A 23,581-nucleotide genomic window follows, 5' to 3' on the forward strand; every position below is an offset into this window, starting at 1 on the left:
GTTTTCAAAATTTTTATTTATTTATTTATTCACATATTTCTTTACTTTCTATATTTATTTATTTAATTAATATTTAATTATTTATTCATTATTTTTGTGTTATTTTTTGTGTTTGTTCTTTTTCTTATGTATTATTATTATTATTATTATTATTATTATTATTATTATTATTATTATTATTATTATTATTATTATTATTATTATTATTATTATTATTATTATTATTATTAAGGTCAATATCTCTTTACCTATGTTTATTGTCGTATTTAAAAGATGGAGATAATTTAAACTGGCAAAGTGACGACAAACATTGGGTGTCTCTCATTCCTGAGGTTTAAAAAAAAGCAGAAAAAAGCAGAAAAATGAATAAATAGATAAATAAATATTAAATCAATTTTATGTGCGTGTTTATATGTGTGTGTATGTGTGTGTTTGTTTTGCATCAGTGAATTTCTTGCGTCGAGAGCTGTTTTGACTATATGACTTAGTATTTATATATTGTTGATTTCTTACTCCTCTGTCCCATGGTATGGCTGTCTCTGTTTCTCTTATATTTAAGTGTCCAGCAAAGATCAACATTTGATATTGCTTCATCTTTTATTCTGAGAGCATGCCCTATTCTTACCCATCTCATTTTCCTAGTGATGAAGGTTTCGAGGGTGTCAACGTTGCACAGGTGGAGGATGATTCTGTTAGAATCTCATGAGACTTGAGGATTCACAGGTGTTTTTCCGAGTGTTTTATGCACCTCCGTTGACGGTGTATCTTAAAAGGGTCGTTTTTATGCACCTTCGTTACGCATGCGCATTCCACGCGATTCATCAGCGATGCTGTGTTTCTGTATTTGGACATGGCAAAAGGGATATTGTGACAACTGTACGTCTTTGTTAATTAAAAAAAGAAAAATCTAATAAACAATCGAAATCTAAAACCAAAAAATAGAAGTTGCATTGAAGGTTCTAGAAAGATCTCATTAAATGTTATGAACAGTCAGGTGGCTTCTTAGCGTAGTGGATAAACTGTCAAACTCTAACCTTGAAGGTACTGGGTTCTATTCCCATTATGAACAATTTAAAAAAAATTATTGAAAAAAAAATCAGTTTTGTTGTTGTAGTTATTGGACAAATTTTTAATGCTTAATCAATTATTATTATTATTATTATTATTATTATTATTATTATTATTATTATTATTATTATTATTATTATTATTATTATTATTATTTATATTATTATTATTATTATTATTATTATTATTATTATTATTATTATTATTATTATTATTATTATTATTATTATTATTATTATATTATTATCTTTTTTTAAACATCGGTACCATTCAATGTCAATGTGTTATCGACGGGCACTTATATGTACATGTCGATTGTTATCATTTCATAATATTTTATCATTATCTTCAGTGTATTCGTTTACCGCGTTTACCGTTGTCTATTTATTGTTTTATTTTATCTTATTTTTTTTTCTTCTTCCATTTTGTTTTGTTTTTTATTTTTGTTGTTGATTCTTTTCAAAAACATTTACCATGTTTTAAAACACTTCGATTTTAATTTTCTAAAATCATTTATTTGGTCATTGTGATCAGTATTTGTGTGCAATGTTTCTTTTTTGTTCTTTGATTAAAAAAAAAATATTACTATTATTTATTTGTATAAATGTACATCTGTAATCACTAAGCAGCGTGCTAAACTACTCACTAAAATTATCTAAAACTCATGGAGGTTCATAAAAACGCCATATTTTTTCCTCAGAAGACTTTTGTGGGAAAAACACGTCTTGCTTTTATATAGCGCAATATCCACTAAATATGCTCAAAGGGCTTTAAAGAGATACAGAGCCAACAGCAACACTTACCATGTAGGACCAGCCATAAAGCATGTAGGGTGGGTGCTATTACAAGTTTATTTTTTGTTATATATGTAGAATGTTTCATCATCGGTTCTGTTCATGCCTCAACATACAGAGGAAAAGAACGCGATTTTATACCAGCCTATATATATATATATATATATATATATATATATATATATATATATATATATTATGTATATATATATTATATACATAATATATATATATATGTCGAGAGAGAGAGAGAAAAAAAAGAGAGAGAGAGAGAGAGAGAGAAAGAGAGAGAGAGAAAGAGAGAGAGAGAGAGAGAGAGAGAGAGAGAGAGAGAGAGAGAGAGAGAGAGAGAGAGAGAGAGAGAGGGAGGGGCGGAGGGAGGGAGGGTGAGATCAGCAATTCTCAAAATATTTTTATTGATGGTACATTTCAGTTTCATCTCAATTTATCGATATTTTCATTTATTTTCATTTAGACAAAATGAATATGGTGTGTTCTCAATCCACGGCATTATATTTCTTCGGATTGGAAGGGCATAGCATAATTTAAATCATAAACTCGACTCAAAATTAATGGATATGGAAATATATTTGTAGATTTCTTTGATTTTCAAACATATCATCAAGAGTTACACTTAATAATCATTTATAAATTCATTTGTACCCTCCTAATTTGATATTACATGCAATTATAAATATAAGATAAATGAAAACGGGGACATTTGAATGGGGAAGGGGTGGAGGGGGGAAGAGATACAGAGATTGAGAGAGAGAGAGAGACAGAGAGAGAGAGAGCAAGAGAGAGAGAGAGAGAGAGAGAGGGAGAGAGAGGAAGTATATCTACATATATAGGTAGGAGGAAGTAATAGTAATAATATATATATATATATATATATATATATATATATATATATATATAGAGAGAGAGAGAGAGAGAGAGAGTGAGAGAGAGAGAGAGAGAGAGAGAGAGAGAGAGAGGGAGAGAGATCGAAGTAAAGAGAGAAGGGGAGTGAATAGCGAAGACAGAGAAAGAGAAAGAGATAGTGTGGGAAAGATATATATAAAAAAAAAGAAAAAATAGACAGAATAAAAGACCAGAAAAGCAGACAGAAGGAAATAGAGATATATATATATATATATATATATATATATATATATATATATATATATATATATATAAGAGAGAGAGAGAGAGAGAGAGAGAGAGAAAGCAAGAGAGAGAGAAGAGAGAGAGAGAGAAAGAGAGAGAGAGACAGAAAGAGAGAGGGAGAGCGAGAGAGAGAGAGAGAGAGAGAGAGAGGGTGGGGGGGGGGGGGGGGGGGGAAGGGAGGGAAAGAGAGAGATGATAGTAATGCCTGGATAGTACTGCAATTTGGACTGTTGAGATTACGAATTCAGGTTTGTTTGATCCATCCTTAATTTTCTGTACTGTAATTACAATGGTAACATACCGTTATAATGATAATGTATTGTAATACACGTGGTAAAGATAGTTTATCAACTTAAATGTAAGCATGTATGTGTGATGGATAAACGTATATCTTTAAACGTGACATGCAAAGCACACAGACACACACGCACACACACACACAAACACACATATGCATCCAAACATATAGAATATAACCATAATAAGGTAACAATGCATAATATTTACATACAAGATTGAAAGCCATGTCAACAGCAGTACAAACCAGTATTATTAGTCATATATAAATCTCTCATCATATAATTCCCTGTCTACTAACACCTTGAAATAATCAATAGATTTTGCATGCTTTGTTTCAAATTTCAAATTGTTCCATTTCTGGACAATACGAATACCGAACCAGTTTTGTCTTATGTTTGTTTTGCATCTAGTGACAAAAATCTTAAACTTGTCTCCTATAGTAAAAGTAAAATTAGAATATGAAAAAAAAATCAGAAAAGTCTATCCTATCCAGCCCGTGTACCAATCTATAAATCTGAATTAAGTCCCCACGAATTCTTCTATATTTCAAACTTGGTAAGTCAAGAAATTCTTATAAGATAAATACTGTATGGCATAAATCTTTCTGGTAGCTCTCCTCTGTACAATTTCAATACTAATAGAATGTCTTTTATATAATGGGCTCCAGATGCAATTTCCGTATTCTAGATTTGGTCGAACGAGCGATTTATACAAATACAAAAATGTGGTTTTATGAATACTTATAAAGGTTCTATATATTATTCCCATCATTCTGTTTGCACGGCTTACACAATTATCAATATGTACATCAAAATTAAAAAATTAATCAAAAGTAACTCCCACATCCTTTTCATAAGGCACAACGGAAAGTAGATTTGACATAGAAGTATCGGTAAAATAATTATGACATGGATTATTTTGTCCTATATGTAATACTTTACATTTCGAAACATTGAAATCCAAATGCCATGTTGTAGACCATTTGAAAAGTGAAAATTTATCATTTTGTAGAATGTTATGATGTTCAGTTGTACTATAGATCTTCGTATTGTCTGCAAACAGTTTGCAGGCCGAATTTATGGCACATGGTAAATCCTATATATATAAAAGAAATTAAAGTGGTCCCAACACGCTTCCTTGGGGTACACCGCTAATTTCATTCTTAAAATCCGACCCAACCCCATTGACAATGACTCTTTGTATTCGATTATTAAGAAGGTCTTTAATCCAGTTAAAGATATTCCCTTTCAATCTATATGCTTTTAGTTTAATGAATAATCTCTCATGTGGTACAGAATCAAAAGCCTTGCAGAAATTCAAGATAAACAGCATCAATGCATTGATCACGATCAATTAACTTGGTAAAATCCTCCATCACCTGTAAAAGTTGAGTAATGTATGATCTCTTTGATCTAAAACCATGCTGGTTATCGTTTAGCATCGTATGACTTTCAAGAAAGTCCATTATTCGGTCTTTTAAGATAAATTCCATAACAAAATCCATTATTCGGTCTTTTAAGATAGATTCCATAACCTTAGAGGGTATGCATGTTAAGCTGATGGGTCTATAGTTTGCAGCATCCAATTTGCTGCCCTTTTTATGAATGACAGTAACATTGGCTTGATTCCAATCAATGGTAAGGTACCAGATTCAAGAGACGTATTATATATTGTTAACAACAAGATATGAAGTGAGTAGAAAAGTGCCAGAAGACAATAGAGAATAAAAATTTTTTTCGCGGCGGTGGTGGGGTTTGAACCTGCGACCTTATTGGTACGACAACTCCGCCTGGCAGGTGAGAGCGTGGCTCTACGTGTGAGCTATCCACGAACACAAAAATATTCGTTTCAAACCCAAAGTCATTTCTAGATCCCTCTCTCACCCACTTCTTGAGATCGCCGATTCGTTCACCACCATCGCGAAATAATTTTGACCAGCAGTTAAGCTTAATAGCCAATATCCTCATCACAAACATATAACATAGAAACGATTAAGACATTGAGTATGCTCCGGTGTATGGGGTGAATTTTTAATTCAGAAAAGTGAGTGGAGCAGGCACTTATGTTGGTAACAACAAGATATGAAGTGAGTAGAAAAGTGCCAGAAGACAATAGAGAATAAAAATTTTTTTCGCGGCGGTGGTGGGGTTTGAACCTGCGACCTTATTGGTACGACAACTCCGCCTGGCAGGTGAGAGCGTGGCTCTACCGTGTGAGCTATCCACGAACACAAAAATATTCGTTTCAAACCCAAAGTCATTTCTAGATCCCTCTCTCACCCACTTCTTGAGATCGCCGATTCGTTCACCACCATCGCGAAATAATTTTGACCAGCAGTTAAGCTTAATAGCCAATATCCTCATCACAAACATATAACATAGAAACGATTAAGACATTGAGTATGCTCCGGTGTATGGGGTGAATTTTTAATTCAGAAAAGTGAGTGGAGCAGGCACTTATGTTGGTAACAACAAGATATGAAGTGAGTAGAAAAGTGCCAGAAGACAATAGAGAATAAAAATTTTTTTCCGCGGCGGTGGTGGGGTTTGAACCTGCGACCTTATTGGTACGACAACTCCGCCTGGCAGGTGAGAGCGTGGCTCTACCGTGTGAGCTATCCACGAACACGGTAGAGCCACGCTCTCACCTGCCAGGCGGAGTTGTCGTACCAATAAGGTCGCAGGTTCAAACCCCACCACCGCCGCGAAAAAAATTTTTATTCTCTATTGTCTTCTGGCACTTTTCTACTCACTTCATATCTTGTTGTTACCAACATAAGTGCCTGCTCCACTCACTTTTCTGAATTAAAAATTCACCCCATACACCGGAGCATACTCAATGTCTTAATCGTTTCTATGTTATATGTTTGTGATGAGGATATTGGCTATTAAGCTTAACTGCTGGTCAAAATTATTTCGCGATGGTGGTGAACGAATCGGCGATCTCAAGAAGTGGGTGAGAGAGGGATCTAGAAATGACTTTGGGTTTGAAACGAATATTTTTGTGTTCGTGGATAGCTCACACGGTAGAGCCACGCTCTCACCTGCCAGGCGGAGTTGTCGTACCAATAAGGTCGCAGGTTCAAACCCCACCACCGCCGCGAAAAAATTTTTTATTCTCTATTGTCTTCTGGCACTTTTCTACTCACTTCATATCTTGTTGTTACCAACATAAGTGCCTGCTCCACTCACTTTTCTGAATTATATATTGTTGATAGCGGCGGTGATATTTAAAAGGCCACTTCCCTCAGTAAACGCGGATGAAGGGAATCGGGTCCCATGCTTTTAGTCACATCCAAATTAAACAATTTGGCAAGTACTTCTTCTTGTGTAATATAAAAATCAGGAACGTTTAATTGATTTGTAACATTGAAAGTTGGTATATATCTTCTTGAATAAACACATATGAAAAATAATCATTTAAAACATTAGCTGTATCTATATCCGAAGTAACCTTGGCACCATCATCTTTCAGTAAGACACTAACACCTGGTTTCCTTTTCAACTATTTGTTGATGTATCTCCAAAAGCCTTTTGGACTATTCTTACAATCGCGTGCTAATGTACATTCATACTTTTTCACAAAATTTTGAACCGTGTATTTGGTGTTATTTCTAACCTTGACATAATTATGAAAATTATTTGCTGTAGGATACTTTTTTATTTTTTTGAGTATAATTTATGTTTCTTATGTTTCTTATTGATCGTACGTTGATCGTTATAACAATAAAATGCGTAAATTAGTTATGATGATGATGATATGACGATGATAAAAATGAGGTTGATGTTGATAATGATGATGATGATGATGATGATGATGATGATGATGATGATGATGATGATGATGATGATGACATTTATAATTATAATTATTATAATAACCTATAATAACATAATAATAATAATAATAATAATATAATAATAATAATAATAATAATAATAATAATATATAATAATAATAATAATAATAATAATAATAATTAATAATAATAATAATAATAATAATAATAATAATAATAATAATTAATAATAAAATATAATAATAATAATATTAATAATAATAATAATAATAATAATAATAATAATAATAATAATAAATAATAATAATAATAATAATAATAATAATAATAATAATAATAATGATAATAATAATAATAATAATAATAATAATAATAATAATAATAATAATAATAATAATAATAATAATAATAATAATAATAATTGTGTGATTATTTTCACTTTTTTATGCTTACCAGGAAAAATATGATAGAACTGAGTTATGAGTTTCCGCCATTGAGTATCTTTTAAAAATATTTTTTACGATGGAAACAAAGACCTGAAAATGTGAGAATATGACAATATAATACAAAACAGAAAGAAATAAAATTAATACCCCCACAAATTGAGCATCCCTCGACAAGAAAGACTCATTTTGGTGATGATTTTTAAAAACTATTTTTGGTATTTGTCTTTCTGCTTTTTGCACCTACACCTACGTAATCTGATTATTTTCTTTCACCAGAAGTAGCCCTTGACTCCTTCCTATTCCATTGTCATTGAGATCACGTGAAGCCTAAATCATATTGCCGTAACATTAACACTCGGTCATACATTGATGGATTGAATTAGTCACCAATTCACCAACAACAACAAGAGATAAAATCAAGTCCTGAGAATATCTTTTGAATGCATGAAATTATCTGATTCAAAGTTAAATTAATTTTAGAACGTATATATAAGTTTTTGCAGTTATAATCGTGACCGATGGCTTACAATTTAGCAATACGCGTGGAAGTCGGTATCACATTTACTCATCTCGTCTTTATCAACCATTATATTTATATAAATCCTTGAAAAGATTAGGATCTATACACTTATGATGTCAAAATCTCCCCATGGTACATCCGTTTAAATAATTAATATGCCCGGATAGGATTGATGAATGAATGACTCGGGTGATGTCTAAATAAGATTCACATACTTGTCCTACACATCTCTGCCACTCTCGCTGTCAATTGTTTCCGGAAGTTTTGCGTTTCGTGTTTCCGGTAACAAGATGGCGAACAAACCAGACGTCAAAGACAAAACACCAAATATTAAAACGGGGAGAGCTTTTCCAATGGGACCTGGAATCAAAAGACTCTGCAATATACAGAAATAGATTTTTGTTTTATATACAAACAGTCTAAAATACTTAAAAGTGTCTTGTGTAGGACACAATGATTAGTAACCCACCGCCTATATCAGAATTTATATAGGGATGAAAAAATGCCGAATAATAAAAAAATAGTTAAGACAATTAGAAGTCGCCGACGTGCACTTATTTTCAGGCCTGATATCACAAACCATTATGTGCTAATTTTTGTAATGCCAATCTCAAAGCATGACTCAAAATAATGTCCATTTCAACAATTTTAAACTAGGAACATAATTGCCTTCGGATGTCAGACCTGCATATATGTACACGTTGGAAGTAGCTAATCTTCAATCTGTTACAGATTAAGAAAATATATTTCTTTGTTGTTATTAAAGAAAATATCTAAATTTAACCAAAGGATATATTTTTCACCAAAGAGTTTTAGAAACTAGAGCATTTATATAACTAGAAAAATTCTATAGCACAATATCTACTAAATGTGCCCAAGCGCTTTACAGGGGGTCCCTAGCCAGCAGGAACATTTAACATATAGGAAGAGACATGTTAGGCGATATTACGATGTTTCCCAGATGTCCACAACGCTGTTAACGGCCAGGTAGTGCTAATTTTACGCCTGAATACGGTGAGAAAATGTGAGTTATGAAATTCTCTAAAGGATTCAAATACGCGCCGCTCAAAGTAAGAGTAGAACCCTGGACCTTCCGGTCCGAAGGCGTGAGTCATACTACTAGACCACATAGCGGCAATATTATCCCGACAGTTCGAGAAGGTGATTTACAATTAGCGAAAAACAGGGAAAAAGAGTACAATAAATCTAAAGCTATAATTAGAAAATCCGTTTTTATCTACAAGGATTTCCGATGGCAGGATCATTTAAGTGATTTGAAAATGTATAAAAAGCAAAATAAAAAAAAGTAAAATATGTAGATCATTCACAAGACAACTATTTTATGAATCAATCAACCTACCCCCTCTCCCCCTCCCTCCACACTGGAAAAGAACTTAAAAAGAAATAAAAACAAAACTTAACAATAACAACAACAAAGAAAACAACAACAAAAGTTTTTTTTTTTTTTTAATCTCCATAATTTCTCCAACCTCACCCCCCTCTCAAAGCAAACAAACAAACAAGAAATAATGGAAGTGTGAGGTGGGGTTGCGGATTTCTGAAATTATTTTTTTAAATCCTTAACATCACAAATTCTTTCCTGAATGAACTCACCGCGCTGACAATGTAAGGGGTAAGTATTCCACTAAATCTTGCAACAAAAGAACAGAAACCGAGACCCGAGTTACGTATCTTGGTGGGACACAACTCAGTGGTGATGATGTAAATGAGATTGAATCCAATGGAAATGCCCATCTTGCCAAGGCAGAAGAAAGCGATGGAAAGCCACCGAATATCTGAAAATGCATAAAACAATGGAAAAATTGGGACCGATTGCATGTCCTGTATTGTCTTTCTCGATGAAAGTATAAGAGCACATGTGTACAAGGACTAAATCTTGAATGAGCATTTTGTATCTTTTTCAAAGCTGCCCGCAATATAACTAATTCATTAACCATTTCGAAAAAAATTCCTTAGACAGAACAAGATTGAAACATTGAAGTGACCAGCGTTTTCACTGAACTACCGAACCTGTGAGTGGATCTCACCTGAAATTGATTGAGACGTTCAAAATGCAATGAGTGATAAAATGTTAATGATGACTAGTGAATTTCATTTAAATGATGGAAATTTTCAAAATGTTCAAGTTATGATCTTTGTGATTACGATGTCAGATTTGTATAAACGTATGATTAAAGATTAATAAAGTTCTTATCTTAATTAACCAGAAAATGTCTTTGCCTTAACATTAACAGTTGACCAGAATTAGATTTTAGATCCAATGTCATTTTTGTAGTGCTATTTTAAACTCCTGTTGGGCTTTCTTTGTTAGCTCAATGTTTATGCATGTTTAGTTGCTTTAAAATGGTTTTGGATAGTTTCTTATGCAATGAATTTATTTCCAGCAAGTTATCACAAACAGCTTTTTATTTACCGATGTCAAATTAATTTTGGACGCTCGGTATGCTTACCTTGATCAGCAACGACTAGAGCTCCAATTCCTAGGGTAGCCAAGCCACTTGTTATCATACTGGAGCAATAAAACACCTTACGATCAATTTTCTCCACGAGCAAGAAGCACATCACATCACCTGGAATCTCCACCACAGACTGTAATAAGATCATAATAAGATTTTAAGTCGCTTTTCTAACGTTCAACACCAAATTACAATAACATAGTTACATTGAAAATATGTGCAAATATCTTGTTTTAATCATGTTGAGTTGAAAGATATCAAAGATTCAACATAATTGAGAGACTGTCATCAAAAGAATAGCGGGAATCATTTCTCAAAGAGTCGAAAACTTGTGGACAAATTTGGAGTTAATTTGATACTTCGAGAGAACTTAATATTTTGTAACCATTACTCTGTCTGGGTTATTAGTCACTATCACATTCAAAGTAATGAAAGCAAATAATTTTCATGAATCTAATATTGTTTTTTTTCATTGTGCTTTTGTGACAAGTGTTACAATAACTACATTTGTCAAGACATCAAAATATAATTCACGGAAACATTTATAATTGAACTTTAGCCCATTCAGTAGATTTCTTTTCCATTTTTTTTAACACAGAAGTTAAGGAGGTTGTTTATTTTTTTTTTTAAATCGTTTCTACTTCATTTCTTACTCTGATTGTTATCTTAAAACAGCTTTACCTCAATTTCTCTATGGTATATTTTCAGCCAGCGTAGGCCATTGTGTGGTATTGTGAGACGACACTTTGTTTGTGACCTGAAGGTTCGTGATCGAGTGCTGATAAGGCTGACGCAATTTGGAGTTCTTGGAAAAGGAAAATTGTAATAGTTCTGTATAGAAGTTAAGTCTCCTCACTAAATATTACGCTTTGCTATTGCTTTAAGCTTCTTATAAAGCCCCTTGAGCACTTCTGGATATTGTTATAGAAGCTCAATTTTCCTGTTTTGCCTCTGATAGCTCCACCCCATTCTCAACAGCCCCACTTACTCAATACGTTACCTGTAATAAAAAAGTGATGTAGATATCCCCTTCAATGATGTCCCCAACGCCAAGGACCATACCAAAATAAACCATGTTGATTGTTATCCTGGAAACGGTAAACAAAAAGAATAAAACAATCTATAACATGTGAGATTTAGTGACCCCTCGCAAATACAAAGGTTCAAGAAACTTTAGACTGTAAAAAAACATTAAACAGGAATGAAGATCAAGTATGAAAATATACAAAATGACTGATATGAACATTTCAGGTTCAAAATCCTTCCTTGGCAAAAGAATACAAAGGGTCATACATGTAAAACCTAGAAAGAAAGAAAAGAGGTTATCAATATAAGGAACAGTATATGTCCAGTCGAGTTTTAATAATAACCCTTATTTTCTAAATCGTTATTTCTACATTACGTGATATGGCTTTTTTCTTGTTGTCAATCGCCGGTGCAATAAAATGCATTTGTTAATGTCTTCTGTCCATCAAGCAGTGATTTAGTATTAAACCTTGTTAGATCTGCTGAAAAGTATTTTGCAATGTCATATCCAAAGGGTAGCAAACAATTGATACCCCCTGCATAACACTAAAGAATCCGAGCGGGATAAACGCCAGCTCTGTACACTACACAAGAAATATGACGTTTTGTGTCTACTCGTAAAATGATAAAAATGCAAATAAAATAAACAAATACAAGCATGTGTATTGTGCATTTCTATGTAAACAAAAAGCTTGACGCACTTGAAAGTAAGTCATTAATCCAGTATAGGTCATGTGTAACCATTTTCCATTTTATACTGTACATAAAACCCTACAGGATATTTTTGCACTAGCGCTCTTATAATAAGCGTTAGTGAATTTAGCCATGGACTCGTTCATCCCTGAGTTGAGTTGGGCCATAGTGCCTTACCCACGAGTCAAGAATACCAACACTTTTTTCTTTACACTGTTTTACTATAATATGGGCGGGGCGGGGCCTTTCGAGATTGCTGTTAATGATATAATGAAATTAAGGCTGATGAAATGTCATTACCAAGAAAAACACAAAATAGTGAAATATATGACGTATCGCCTGCTGGTACAAATATGCCAAATCTTCAGATTATTACTGGAGCCGGAAGTAGTCGTTTCTTCATCCTTTCCACTCTCGCCTACTCCAATACCATCCATTTTCATCTTTGAAGTGCCCGTTACTTCCATATCCCAAGAGATATTGACTTTGTTGACCTTGGCTATGTAGACGATAACGTCCTTGGCCTCCTTATGTCTGTTCTTGCTGAGCAGCCATCGGGGTGACTCTTGAATTAGCCTGGAAAAAAGCAATAGCAGACCGATTGCTTTTGTAATTGTATCAAAGAGCTTACGAATAAAAAAGACGTGAGCTTTAACACAGATCGAAATTCACCAGATGTGTTCAATGCGCTTCATAAAAAGTCTCAAGTCATTAACAAATTTTAACATGAAAGAGAAGACAAAGTGTCTATATGGTGTTTTCCCCCCAAATTGTCGATGCTTTTACTGACCAAGTACCTATATCACAACTGAGAAAGGTGGCATTCTTTTTTTTTTATAACAACTGCGCTTTCCACGAAGGTTGGTCCTTTAAGGTCTGCATGACCAGAAAGCTTTTCAAAAAAAAAACACAGAAAGCTTTCTAATCACCTAAACAGATAAACATAGATTTCTATAATTTTTACTTTTTTATTATACTTAATACCTAGATATATACATATATATATATATACATTCTCTAACCTTAATTAATATAATATGTATTTAGTCAGTGCACACCACCACACTGCCCTCCATTAACAAAGGACTTTTCGACTTGTGGCTGAGATTTTTGCATGGGAAAAGGCAATGTGGCATCCTGATGTGTATCCATATTTGGCGTAGAGCGGCCTTAGCTTCCATTATCCGAGGTGTTCGATCCTGTAATTGCCCTTTGTTCTATGGCTATTTCCAGTTCTTTGGCCTTCATATCCTTCTTATGTTGAGGTTTTCCCCTCTCACTTTCGAACACTTTTTCTCTCAGTTCTTTTGCATTGTCTACAGTACGTTCCTTTGATTTTATCTCTCTGTCATGAGCCATTCTCTCTCGTTCTCGTTGTGCTTCTGCTTCGATGTCACGCTGGGCATTTTTTTGTACGAATGCCTAATGCCTCACCTTCTAGTTGCAATTCCTAACCCAGTTGCTTATAATTCTTGCGATTTTTTCCCCAATCGCCATGTTTGTTATTATTAGTAATGAAGGTTTTGATTTTTCCTTTTGTTTTTTACTAATAAGTGTGAGGCTAACCAGTTTAAATTGCTAACAATGGAGCAGGTGTGGTGGAACACTGACTGACTATAAAGAAACACACAGACAAGAATAGAGTAGAGATAAATAGACCGGGAAGAAATCAGATAAAGTTACAAAAGATAGGTATAATGATAGTAACTTAAATAATATTAATATTACAAAGAGTAGGATGAGTTGTAGTGAGGGAAAATGCAATGATACGTGTATAATGAAAGTAAAAAATGCCAAATTCAGGATAAGCAAAGTGAGAAGTGTGAAGTAAGATTAGGGATATGAAAAGAATAATGCTATGTATATAACTATATACTTAAGGCTTAGCTATATTCTCATCCTTTCTTAAAAAAATATAGCCTTGTGGAGAACATTGTGCTTATTTGAGTAAATAAAAAAATGATATGGCGCACAACTCGACTGAAAGATTTGAAAATTAGAAATGTATTATTTACAGATAGATAAACAGATAACTTGATTTCCTTTTATAATTTAAAGTCAGTTTGAACGTTCGTTGAGTCAAACAGATATCATAAAATACGTACCGACGACACTAACACTCTCAAAAACAACCAATCTGGACACTGTAAAAAGTTGTCAGTTTGTCGTTTTTACGCAAATCGTTGCATTCGAAATAATGTATTCACTTAATTTCTTTACGGAATTCAGATCTACAGTAAGCTTTCAACAGTTTTCATCTATTTATGACATCAAGTATTATTATAGTTTTCATTGTGATGGTTTCGGGTGGATAATACCCAGGTTTAATTTCTTTGGTAATATATTAAAAATTAATAATAATAATCTAAAAAATCGAAATTTAAACCCAGAAAATAGAAGTTGCATTGAAGGTAAAATATAAGGTTTTACAAAGACCTTATTAAATGTTATGAACAGTCAGGTGGCTCCGTAGCGCAGTGGATAAGCTGCCAGACTCTAACTTTAAAAGTACTGGGTTCAATCCCATTGTGGATATTAAAAAAAAAAAAAGTTTTCTTTATTTAGCAAGACATCATTTTTGTTGTTATAGTTACTGAACATATATTTAAAACCTTAAATTAATCTATTATTATATTATTATTATTATTATTATTATTATTATTAATATTATTGTTGTTATTATTATTATTATTATTATTATTATTATTATTATTATTATTATTATTTATTATTTATTATTATATTATTATATTTTTTTTAAATCAAAATCTATCATTTAATTTTTAAACGCATCGTTGCATTTATATGTAAACGTCGATTGTTTATCATTTATAATATTTTATCATTTATAATCATTTTATCATTATTATCGCGTCATTTTATTGGGGGTTTTTTTGTTCTTTGGTTGTTGTTGTTTTTGTTGTTGTTTTTCAAAAACTTCCTGTCCCAGCATTGTTTTTGTCTATTTACCTTATCTACGCCATTCACACTACACATCTCTCATTCGTCCTTAGTGTCTTATTCGTCGTGTTTTGTTGATAGAGGGGAAATCAGAAACGCCCACAGTATGTCTTCGTCTATTAAATTGAGGCTTACAATTCAACACTTATCGTTATTTTTTCCTTCGAGCTTCAAGCAGCAAAATTTTCATTAATCAACCAGCACCGCCAACGGAGGTGCATAAAAACGGTGTGTTTCTGTACACCTCCAACGGAGGTGCATAAAAACGCCACCAAACATAATCACCAGAGTACTGTAATGTAAGATAAGTTCCCGATCCCAGGATCGTTTTTCAACTCTGCTCACGTCTGCTACTTCAGGTTTATTTTAGCAGTTGATTTTCTTACCACAACCTGTTTTCACACACGGACAACTGTATGTTGCTGTGTCACGGGTCAGAGGCTATAGTGGCTTACACTTAATGTAGGGGCCACAAAGAAAAATCAACAGAGGATGTACCAAGTTACACAGACAACGTTGTTTACCAATCTGCCCTCATTAAATGATGGTGGGTACATTATCGAATGCAAATAGTTCTTTCCCCGCGAAATTGCGGGCTCCTTACTAGTTTATATATATATATAATATATATATATATATATATATATATATATATATATATATATATATATATATATATGAAACAGATCATAACCAACCACAACAGACAAATCATATCCGAACGCAACAATATCAATAAAAGTAAAGACAACTGCAACTGTAGAAAGAAGGACAATTGCCCTCTAAAAGGAAACTGCCAAAAAAGCGCCATAGTCTACAAAGCCACCATAACCACCGACAACGCCACAGCACAATACATCGGCAGCACAGAACTCCCATTCAAAACAAGTTACAACAATCACAAAGCCTCCATAACACATGATGGCAAAGCAAAAAGCACCAAATTAGCAATGCACTATTGGGAACAAATAAACACTAATAAAACACCAACAATAACCTTGGAGGCCTTCAGGCAAAGCAGCCCCTACAGATGCGGTGCTAGAAAATGCAACCTGTGCCTGACAGAGAAACTGGAAATATTATTACACAACCACAGAAACAATAGCACCTTAAACAAAAGATCAGAACTAATGACAATATGTAGACACTCTAATAAATTCAAGCTCAAAACGCAAAAGGTCAAATAACCCTTCCCCCCTCCCCGCCACCCCCTCCCGACCCTATTAAACACCTCTTCCCCCTCCCCCCCCCCGCTTCCCCACGCAACCACATTCAATAACAATATCATACCCATAATTGGCGATCTATACGCGGATGACAAAAGAGGAACGAGCTTGGATAAAGAAATCTCTACTATGCACACGAGTCCCCAGATTATGCGAGAAGAAGTAGAAGCTGCTTGCAAAGAGATGGAAAGGGGGAAAGCAGTAGACCAAGATAGCTTCTCAATAGAATTGATTGACGCCCTCGACGATCTGGGAATAGACATTCTGACAAAAGCCTTTAATGTCTTATATGAAAAGGTTGAATTGCCTAATGTCTTAAGACAATCGGTATTCATTACGATACCCAAAAAACAAGGAACTGTTGACTGTGACCAACACAGAACAATCAGCATAATGAGCCAGGCCACAAAAATTATGTTAAGAATACTTATGAAAAGAATGAGGAGCAAGATCTCTCCAGAGATAAGTGACGAGCAGTTTGGTTTTGTTAAAGAAAAGGGTACAGTAAATGCAATCTTTACATTGAAAACATTAATGCAACGGTCAATCGAAAAACAAAATTCACTTTATCCATGCTTCATTGATTATTCCAAAGCTTTCGATTCATTACAGCACGATACGCTATTCAAAATCTTAGAAAAGATCGGTTTAGAGGGTAAAAACCTTCGATTTGTGAAAAACTTATATTGGAATCAGCGTGTGTCAAACTGGATAATGAAACATCGGACTTATTCAACATCGAGAAGGGAGTAAGACAAGGTTGTGTCTTATCACCGGACCTTTTTAACATGTATAGTGAAATAATATTCAAAGAAATTGAAGATATGAAAGGCGTCGTCGTTGGAGGGCAGAATATGAATAGCATAAGATACGCAGACGATGGTACTCTGATGACCTACTCTCCAGAACACGTGCAGAAAATTTTAGATACAGAATATGAATAGCCTAAGATACGCAGACGGTGGTACTCTGATGGCCTACTCTCCAGAACACGTGCAGAAAATTTTTGATATAATGGTGTGCAAAAGTGAAGAGATGGGCCTAGAACTAAATATTAAGAAAACCGAATGCATGGTGGTCTCAAAGAATGACAACAACACGACCTTCCACTTGTCAAGCAAAGGAGAGACCATCAAACAAGTAAAGAAATTTAAATATTTAGGCACTATCATCACCCATGACGCACGTGGCATAGAGGATATAAAACAAAGAATAGCAATAGCAAAAAACGTGTTCCATAAAATGCGACCAGTTGTGTCAAACAACAACCTAAACTTGAAGACCAGAATGAAAGTAGTAGAAACATATGTCATAAGTACCCTTTTATACGGTTGTGAAACGTGGACGCTTGACAAAGAATGTACGAGGAGGTTAGAGGAATTTGAGATGTGGGTATATAGAAGAATGTTGAGGGTATCATGGACAGACAGGTGTACGAACGAGGAAGTGTTGGAGAAAGTGAGAAAGGGAAGAATATTGATTGATAACATCAGAAAGAGGCAGTTACGGTTTCTGGGATATGTTTGGAGAAGAGACGGAATAGAAAAGTTGGTAACATCTGGGATGATCGAAGGAAAGAGAGCTAGAGGAAGACAAAGAATGAATTATCTAAATAACCTAAGAATGGGCTAATGTGACTTTAAAAGTAACACAGATTTCATGCGCACCGCAGAGGACCGTGATTCGTGGAGACAGTTGACCGGCAACGTGCTCAAGAGCGCAAGCCACGATGGATGATGATGATTATACACACACATGTATACACCACATCAACACACGCACACACACACACACACACACACACACAGAATATAAGCAATGAGAGCACACTACAACAATGTCACAACACATCAAAACTAAACACCAGTACACAACGGAAGTAAAGACACAAGGAGTGTAAACACCAATCGCAAACGGAATACATTTTTTTCTTCGGACATTATGCCAACTGAAGATGTGGACGAAAGCCACAGAAACGTGTGTCTTGGCCACATATAAATGAGTGATACAATTTATATAATATATATATATATATATATATATATATATATATATATATATATATATAATATATAAAATATATATATATATATATATATATATATATATATATATATATATATATATATATATATAATATGGTTAGTAAAAAACATAATTTAATATACATGCAATTCAAAGTGTAATAAATAGATAACGTGGCTTGTGTTGCTCTCAATTATGTGAATATTTAATTACTTGATTAAAATAGTGGGTGGGATATCAATTATTCATATGGCACCCCAGATTGAATTACTTAGATTTAATAAATGTGAAGGGTCCCGCTTGAATTATAAAATCCAAAGATAATTAATTCATAATTAATATAATCCCGGACGAGAGTCCCAATTTATGTAATGTGGTATTTAAGGTGGAGGTTAAATTATTTATTTAAGAAAATGTTGTGTAACAATTCTCCACACCACGCGAGCGTTTTACATAGGTTGTCAGGTCCTGCACTCACAGAACGTCCTAATAAGGAAAAACATTAAATTATAGAGGTCTGCAAATCCTATGATTTCCCCATTACCTATTACATGAAATTATTAAACAGCAATGATTAATGTCTCGTATTGCTGTCTGATGATACGACTTCACAATACATTAAGTAATAAATAATACAAGTTCCAGTCCCACATATAATTGGCAATAAAAGTAAGTCGGATTTATTCCGTTTTAAATAGAATGGTACGTATTTACATTTTTAAAATGTTTATTATTCATCATTGGGCACTAAAAAAGGAAAACCACAATATGTTTAAATTGTTGAAATTCTTTGCTTGGTGGCAGCTGGGGTCCTTAGCTGAACTGGCCGTCTCTCAGGTCTTGTCTAGTTTGAGAATTCCCATCTGGATTTAAATTTAAATTTTGCTCTTTGTATAACGTAATTTTAGTTTGTGACACCTATTCATATGATATAAACAGATGGATAGATATTGTCAGACGGAGAACACAGAAAAAAATTACACCTTAAAAATGCAAATTGCTAGCATAAAAGGAAATGTAGAACATATTAATCTATAATACATTAATCAAAATTCAATTATCTATTTGATGGTACATACCTCACGTCGATAGCTTGACAACTAAACGAGCGGCAATGTTTTAAATACATTAGGAAGTGGTTATTCAGTATCAGATACTGAATAGTGCTTTTCCACTATTCAGTATCCACAAGGAACTCTTTTCTATAGAGAGAGTGAGAAGTGCGACAATCTCGGTTGAATGTAAATAAACTGCTGACCGCCTTCCAGATTGAACACGTGCAGTAACTGACAGCCCGATTCAAAGTTGTAAAAATATTTTGATCGTAATTTTTAAATTTCTGCTATTGTGAAATTAACATATCTAGTTCAAAATATCAAAGTAAGAGTGGCATTCAAATACTTTTTTAAATGTCTAAATAGACATGATTAAATGTCACTAAATGTTAAGTGATACCATGGCTTGGTGGATATAAGCTGTTTGACTCTGAGCTTAAGGTTCGAGAGTTCAAATCCCGGCTGGGATAACTTTTTTTTTTTCCCCAATATTTTAAAAATTCCTTCTGTCTATTGATATTTTTTAAACTTTTGTTTTAATAATTTTATTTGCTTGTAATATGCTTTAATGTTGATATTATACTATTGTTCTTTTATTATTATTATTATTATTATTATTATTATTATTATTATTATTATTATTATTATATTATTATTATTATTATTATTATTATTATTATTATTATTATTATTATTATTATTATTATTATTATTATTATTTTTTTTTTTTTTTTTTTTTTTTTTTAATCCAGTAGTTGGAGTAATTTAATCAGTTATCGATTTATTACGAATATCTTTTATGTGTTATAATCTCGTTGTTGTTTTTCATTGATGTGCTCTTCTCTTGTTTATTACTTTTTAAAATCTTGCTTTTTTCTGTTTGTCTCATTTGTTGTTGTTGTTGTTGTTGTTGTTGTTGTTTGTTTGTTTGTTTGTTTGGTCATCTAAGACAAACCCGATTCATTATAAATATGTGGCCAGACTTTCTGCCATTTTTAATTGAGCGATGTACTTCCGTGAATTAATTGCCGTATTATATTAAAATTTACGTGATAATAATAATAATAATAATAAAATAATAATAATAAATAATAATAATAATAATAATTTAAATAAATACTTGAATATTAGACATATACAATTGACATCTATTTACTGAATACACGTGGTATTTTTAGAGGAGATTCTTTTTTACGAAACACGCCAGGAAGTAGGCAACAGTGGGGAGTGAACCTGGGACTGAGTTTCGTAAAAAAAAAGCAATTACTTTTTTTTACGAAACCCGACAATATCCGACAAAGTTATGGAAAGAAAGTAGGCAACAGTGGGGGAGCGAACCCGAGACTCAGGGAAGTGTACACTATTGGGGAGTAAACCTAAGTCTATGGTTTTTCGACAGCTTTTGGTGGGTTTCGTAAAAATGTAATTGCTTCATTCTCGTCTGGTACCCACCTCCCATAGTCCGGCTTCATTTCCCACTGGTATCCATCTTCCATAGTCCCAGGTTCATTTCCACTGTTAACCTCTTCTCACAGTCCCAGGTTCACTCCCAACCGGTGTGCACTTCCCTGAGTCCCGGTTCATTGCCCAATGGTGCCCACTTCCCATAACTTTTGACAATATCGGTAGGTTTTGAAATAAAAGTACATTCTGAGCTCACTGTCCACTGGTATGAACCTCTCGCAGTTCCAGGTTCAATCCTCATTGGTGTCCGAATCCCAGATTCACTCCCCACTGCTGCCTGCTTCCCATAACTTTGTCGGGTTTTGGCGGGTTCCGATAAAAAGTAATTCCCCCTCTCCCTTGGTCTTGCTTTTTTACAAAATCCAGAGTCCCATGTTCACTCCCCACAAGTGTACACTTCCCTGAATCACAGGATCACCCCCCACTGTTGCCTACTTCAATAACTTTGTCGGATATTGCCAGGTTTGTAGAGTTTCGTAAAAAGTTAATTCCTTTTATGTGCAACTTGCTGAAACCCGCCGAAAACCAGAGTCTCAGGTTCACACCCCACAGGTGTACACTTCCATGAATCTCAGGTTCACTCCCCACTGTTGCCTCACTTCCCATAACTTTGTCGGATATTGCCGGGTTTCGTAAAAAAAGCAATTGCTTTTATATGAAACTCGCTGAAACCCGCTGAAAACCAGAGTCTCAGGTTCACTCCCCACTGGTGTATACTTCTATGAATCTCAGGTTCACTCCCCACTGTTGCCTACTTCAATAACTTTGTCAGATATTGCCAGGTTTCGTCGGTTTCGTAAAAAAGTAATTGCTTTTATGTGAAACTCGCTGAAACCCGCCGAAAACCAGAGTCTCAGGTTCACTCCCCACTGATGTACACTTCCATGATCTCAGGTTCACTCCCCACTGTTGCCTACTTCCCATAACTTTGTCGGATATTGCCGGGTTTCGTAAAAAGGTAATTGCTTTTATGTGAAACTCGCTGAAACCCGCCAAAAACCATAGTCTCAGGTTCACTCCCCACTGGTGTACACTTCCCTCAGCTCAGGTTCACTCCCCACTGTTGCCTACTTCCCACAACTTTGTCGGATATTGCCGGTTTCGTAAAAAAAGCAATTGCTTTTATATGAAACACGCTGAAACCCGCTGAAAACCAGAGTCTCAGGTTCACTCCCCACTAGTGTATACTTCTATGAATCTCAGGTTCACTCCCCACTGTTGCCTACTTCAATAACTTTGTCGATATTGCCAGGTTTTGTCGGGTTTGGTAAAAAAGTAATTGCTTTTATGTGAAACTCGCTGAAACCCGCAGAAAACCATAGTCTCAGGTTCACTCCCCATTGGTGTACACTTCCCTTAGTCTCACGTTCACTCCCCATTATTTGCCTACTTTCCATAACTTTGCCCCATTTTGTTGGGATTTGGCGCATTTCGTAAACAAAAAGTAATTGCTTTTTTTTCCTCCAAAACTCACCGAAAACCAGTCCCAGGTTCACTCCCCACTAGTGTACACTTCCCCGAATCTCAGGTTCACTCCCCACTGTTGCCTACTACCCATAACTTTCTCGGATATTGCCAGGTTTCGTCGGGTTTCATAAAAATGTAATTGCTTTTATATGAAATTATCTGAAGCCCGCCGAAAACCATAGTCTCAGGTTCACTCCCCACTGGTCTACACTTCACTGTCTCAGGTTCAGTCCCACGCTTTGCCTACTTTCCACAAGTTTGCCGCATATTGTCGGGTTTCGTAAAAAAGTAACCCCCCCCCCCATTTTGTTACTGATGTTTTACAAAACCCAGAGTCCCAGGTTCACTCCCCAATGGTGTACACTTCCCTGGTTCTCAGGTTCATCCCTTCCTCCCCCCCCTCCCTTACACACTCACACACACACACACACACACACACACACACACACGCTGCTGCCTAACTCCCATAACTTTGTCGGATATTGCCAGGTGTCGTCGGGTTTCGTAAAAAAGTAATTGCTTTTTATTACGAAACCCGCCGAAACCCAGTCCCAGGTTCACTCCCCACAGGTGTACACTCCTCTGAGTCCCAGATTCACTCCCACAGCTGCCCTCTTTGTCAGGTTTCGGAAAAAAACAACAACGTATTATAGTGCAAAACCACTATTCAGTGTCAGATACTGAATAGTACAAAACCACTATTCAGTATCAGATACTGAATAGTGGAAAACCGCTATTCAGTATCTGATACTGAATAGTGCAAAACCACTATTCAGTATCAGATACTGAATAGTGCTAGCCAATACATTACACCGAAAACAAAGTCACAGTTTGTTACATGGTACATACTGTGTCTTCTATCCCCTTATATATGTTTCCCAACATGCTTTCTGTCTTTGTCTTGGAATGAAATTACTTGGTTTTGTCCTGGCCCTGGTCGGAATCCTAGCTGGGAGGGAAACAGTCAAATGCATAGTTATTGTTTTGGGAGATGATATTTTTTTCCTTGTAAATCATCTCTCTGTTATGTATTATTATATTTGTTATTTTGAATTTATAATGTAAGCATTTGAGTGTATTCCTCTTTGTTGGATTTTGTGCTTGTGTCCGG

General features: G+C 34.5%; 1 protein-coding gene across 4 annotated transcripts in view; it reads right to left on the reverse strand.

Moving 5' to 3' along the window:
• Positions 1 to 7,537: 7,537 nt before the first annotated feature.
• The window catches only part of LOC144968274 (organic cation transporter protein-like), a 31,267-nt gene continuing 15,223 nt past the window's right edge, over positions 7,538 to 23,581 (reverse strand). For 3 of the 4 annotated variants that reach the window (XM_078906471.1, XM_078906470.1, XM_078906469.1), the window contains 5 exons: positions 12,573 to 12,848; positions 11,554 to 11,641; positions 10,548 to 10,686; positions 9,691 to 9,872; positions 7,538 to 8,452 (listed from right to left, as the gene is read on the reverse strand). In XM_078906471.1, coding sequence (XP_078762597.1) covers positions 8,297 to 8,452; positions 9,691 to 9,872; positions 10,548 to 10,686; positions 11,554 to 11,641; positions 12,573 to 12,848 — 841 coding nt within the window. In that variant the 3' untranslated portion in view covers positions 7,538 to 8,296. The remainder of the gene's footprint in view (positions 8,453 to 9,690; positions 9,873 to 10,547; positions 10,687 to 11,553; positions 11,642 to 12,572; positions 12,849 to 23,581) is intronic. The other variant, XM_078906472.1, reaches the window with a different exon arrangement.

Source organism: Berghia stephanieae, chromosome 3 (genome assembly GCF_034508935.2).
Source record: "Berghia stephanieae isolate SIO BIC M18660-M18661 chromosome 3, UCSD_Bste_1.3, whole genome shotgun sequence".
NCBI classification, from domain to species: Eukaryota; Metazoa; Mollusca; class Gastropoda; order Nudibranchia; family Aeolidiidae; genus Berghia; species Berghia stephanieae.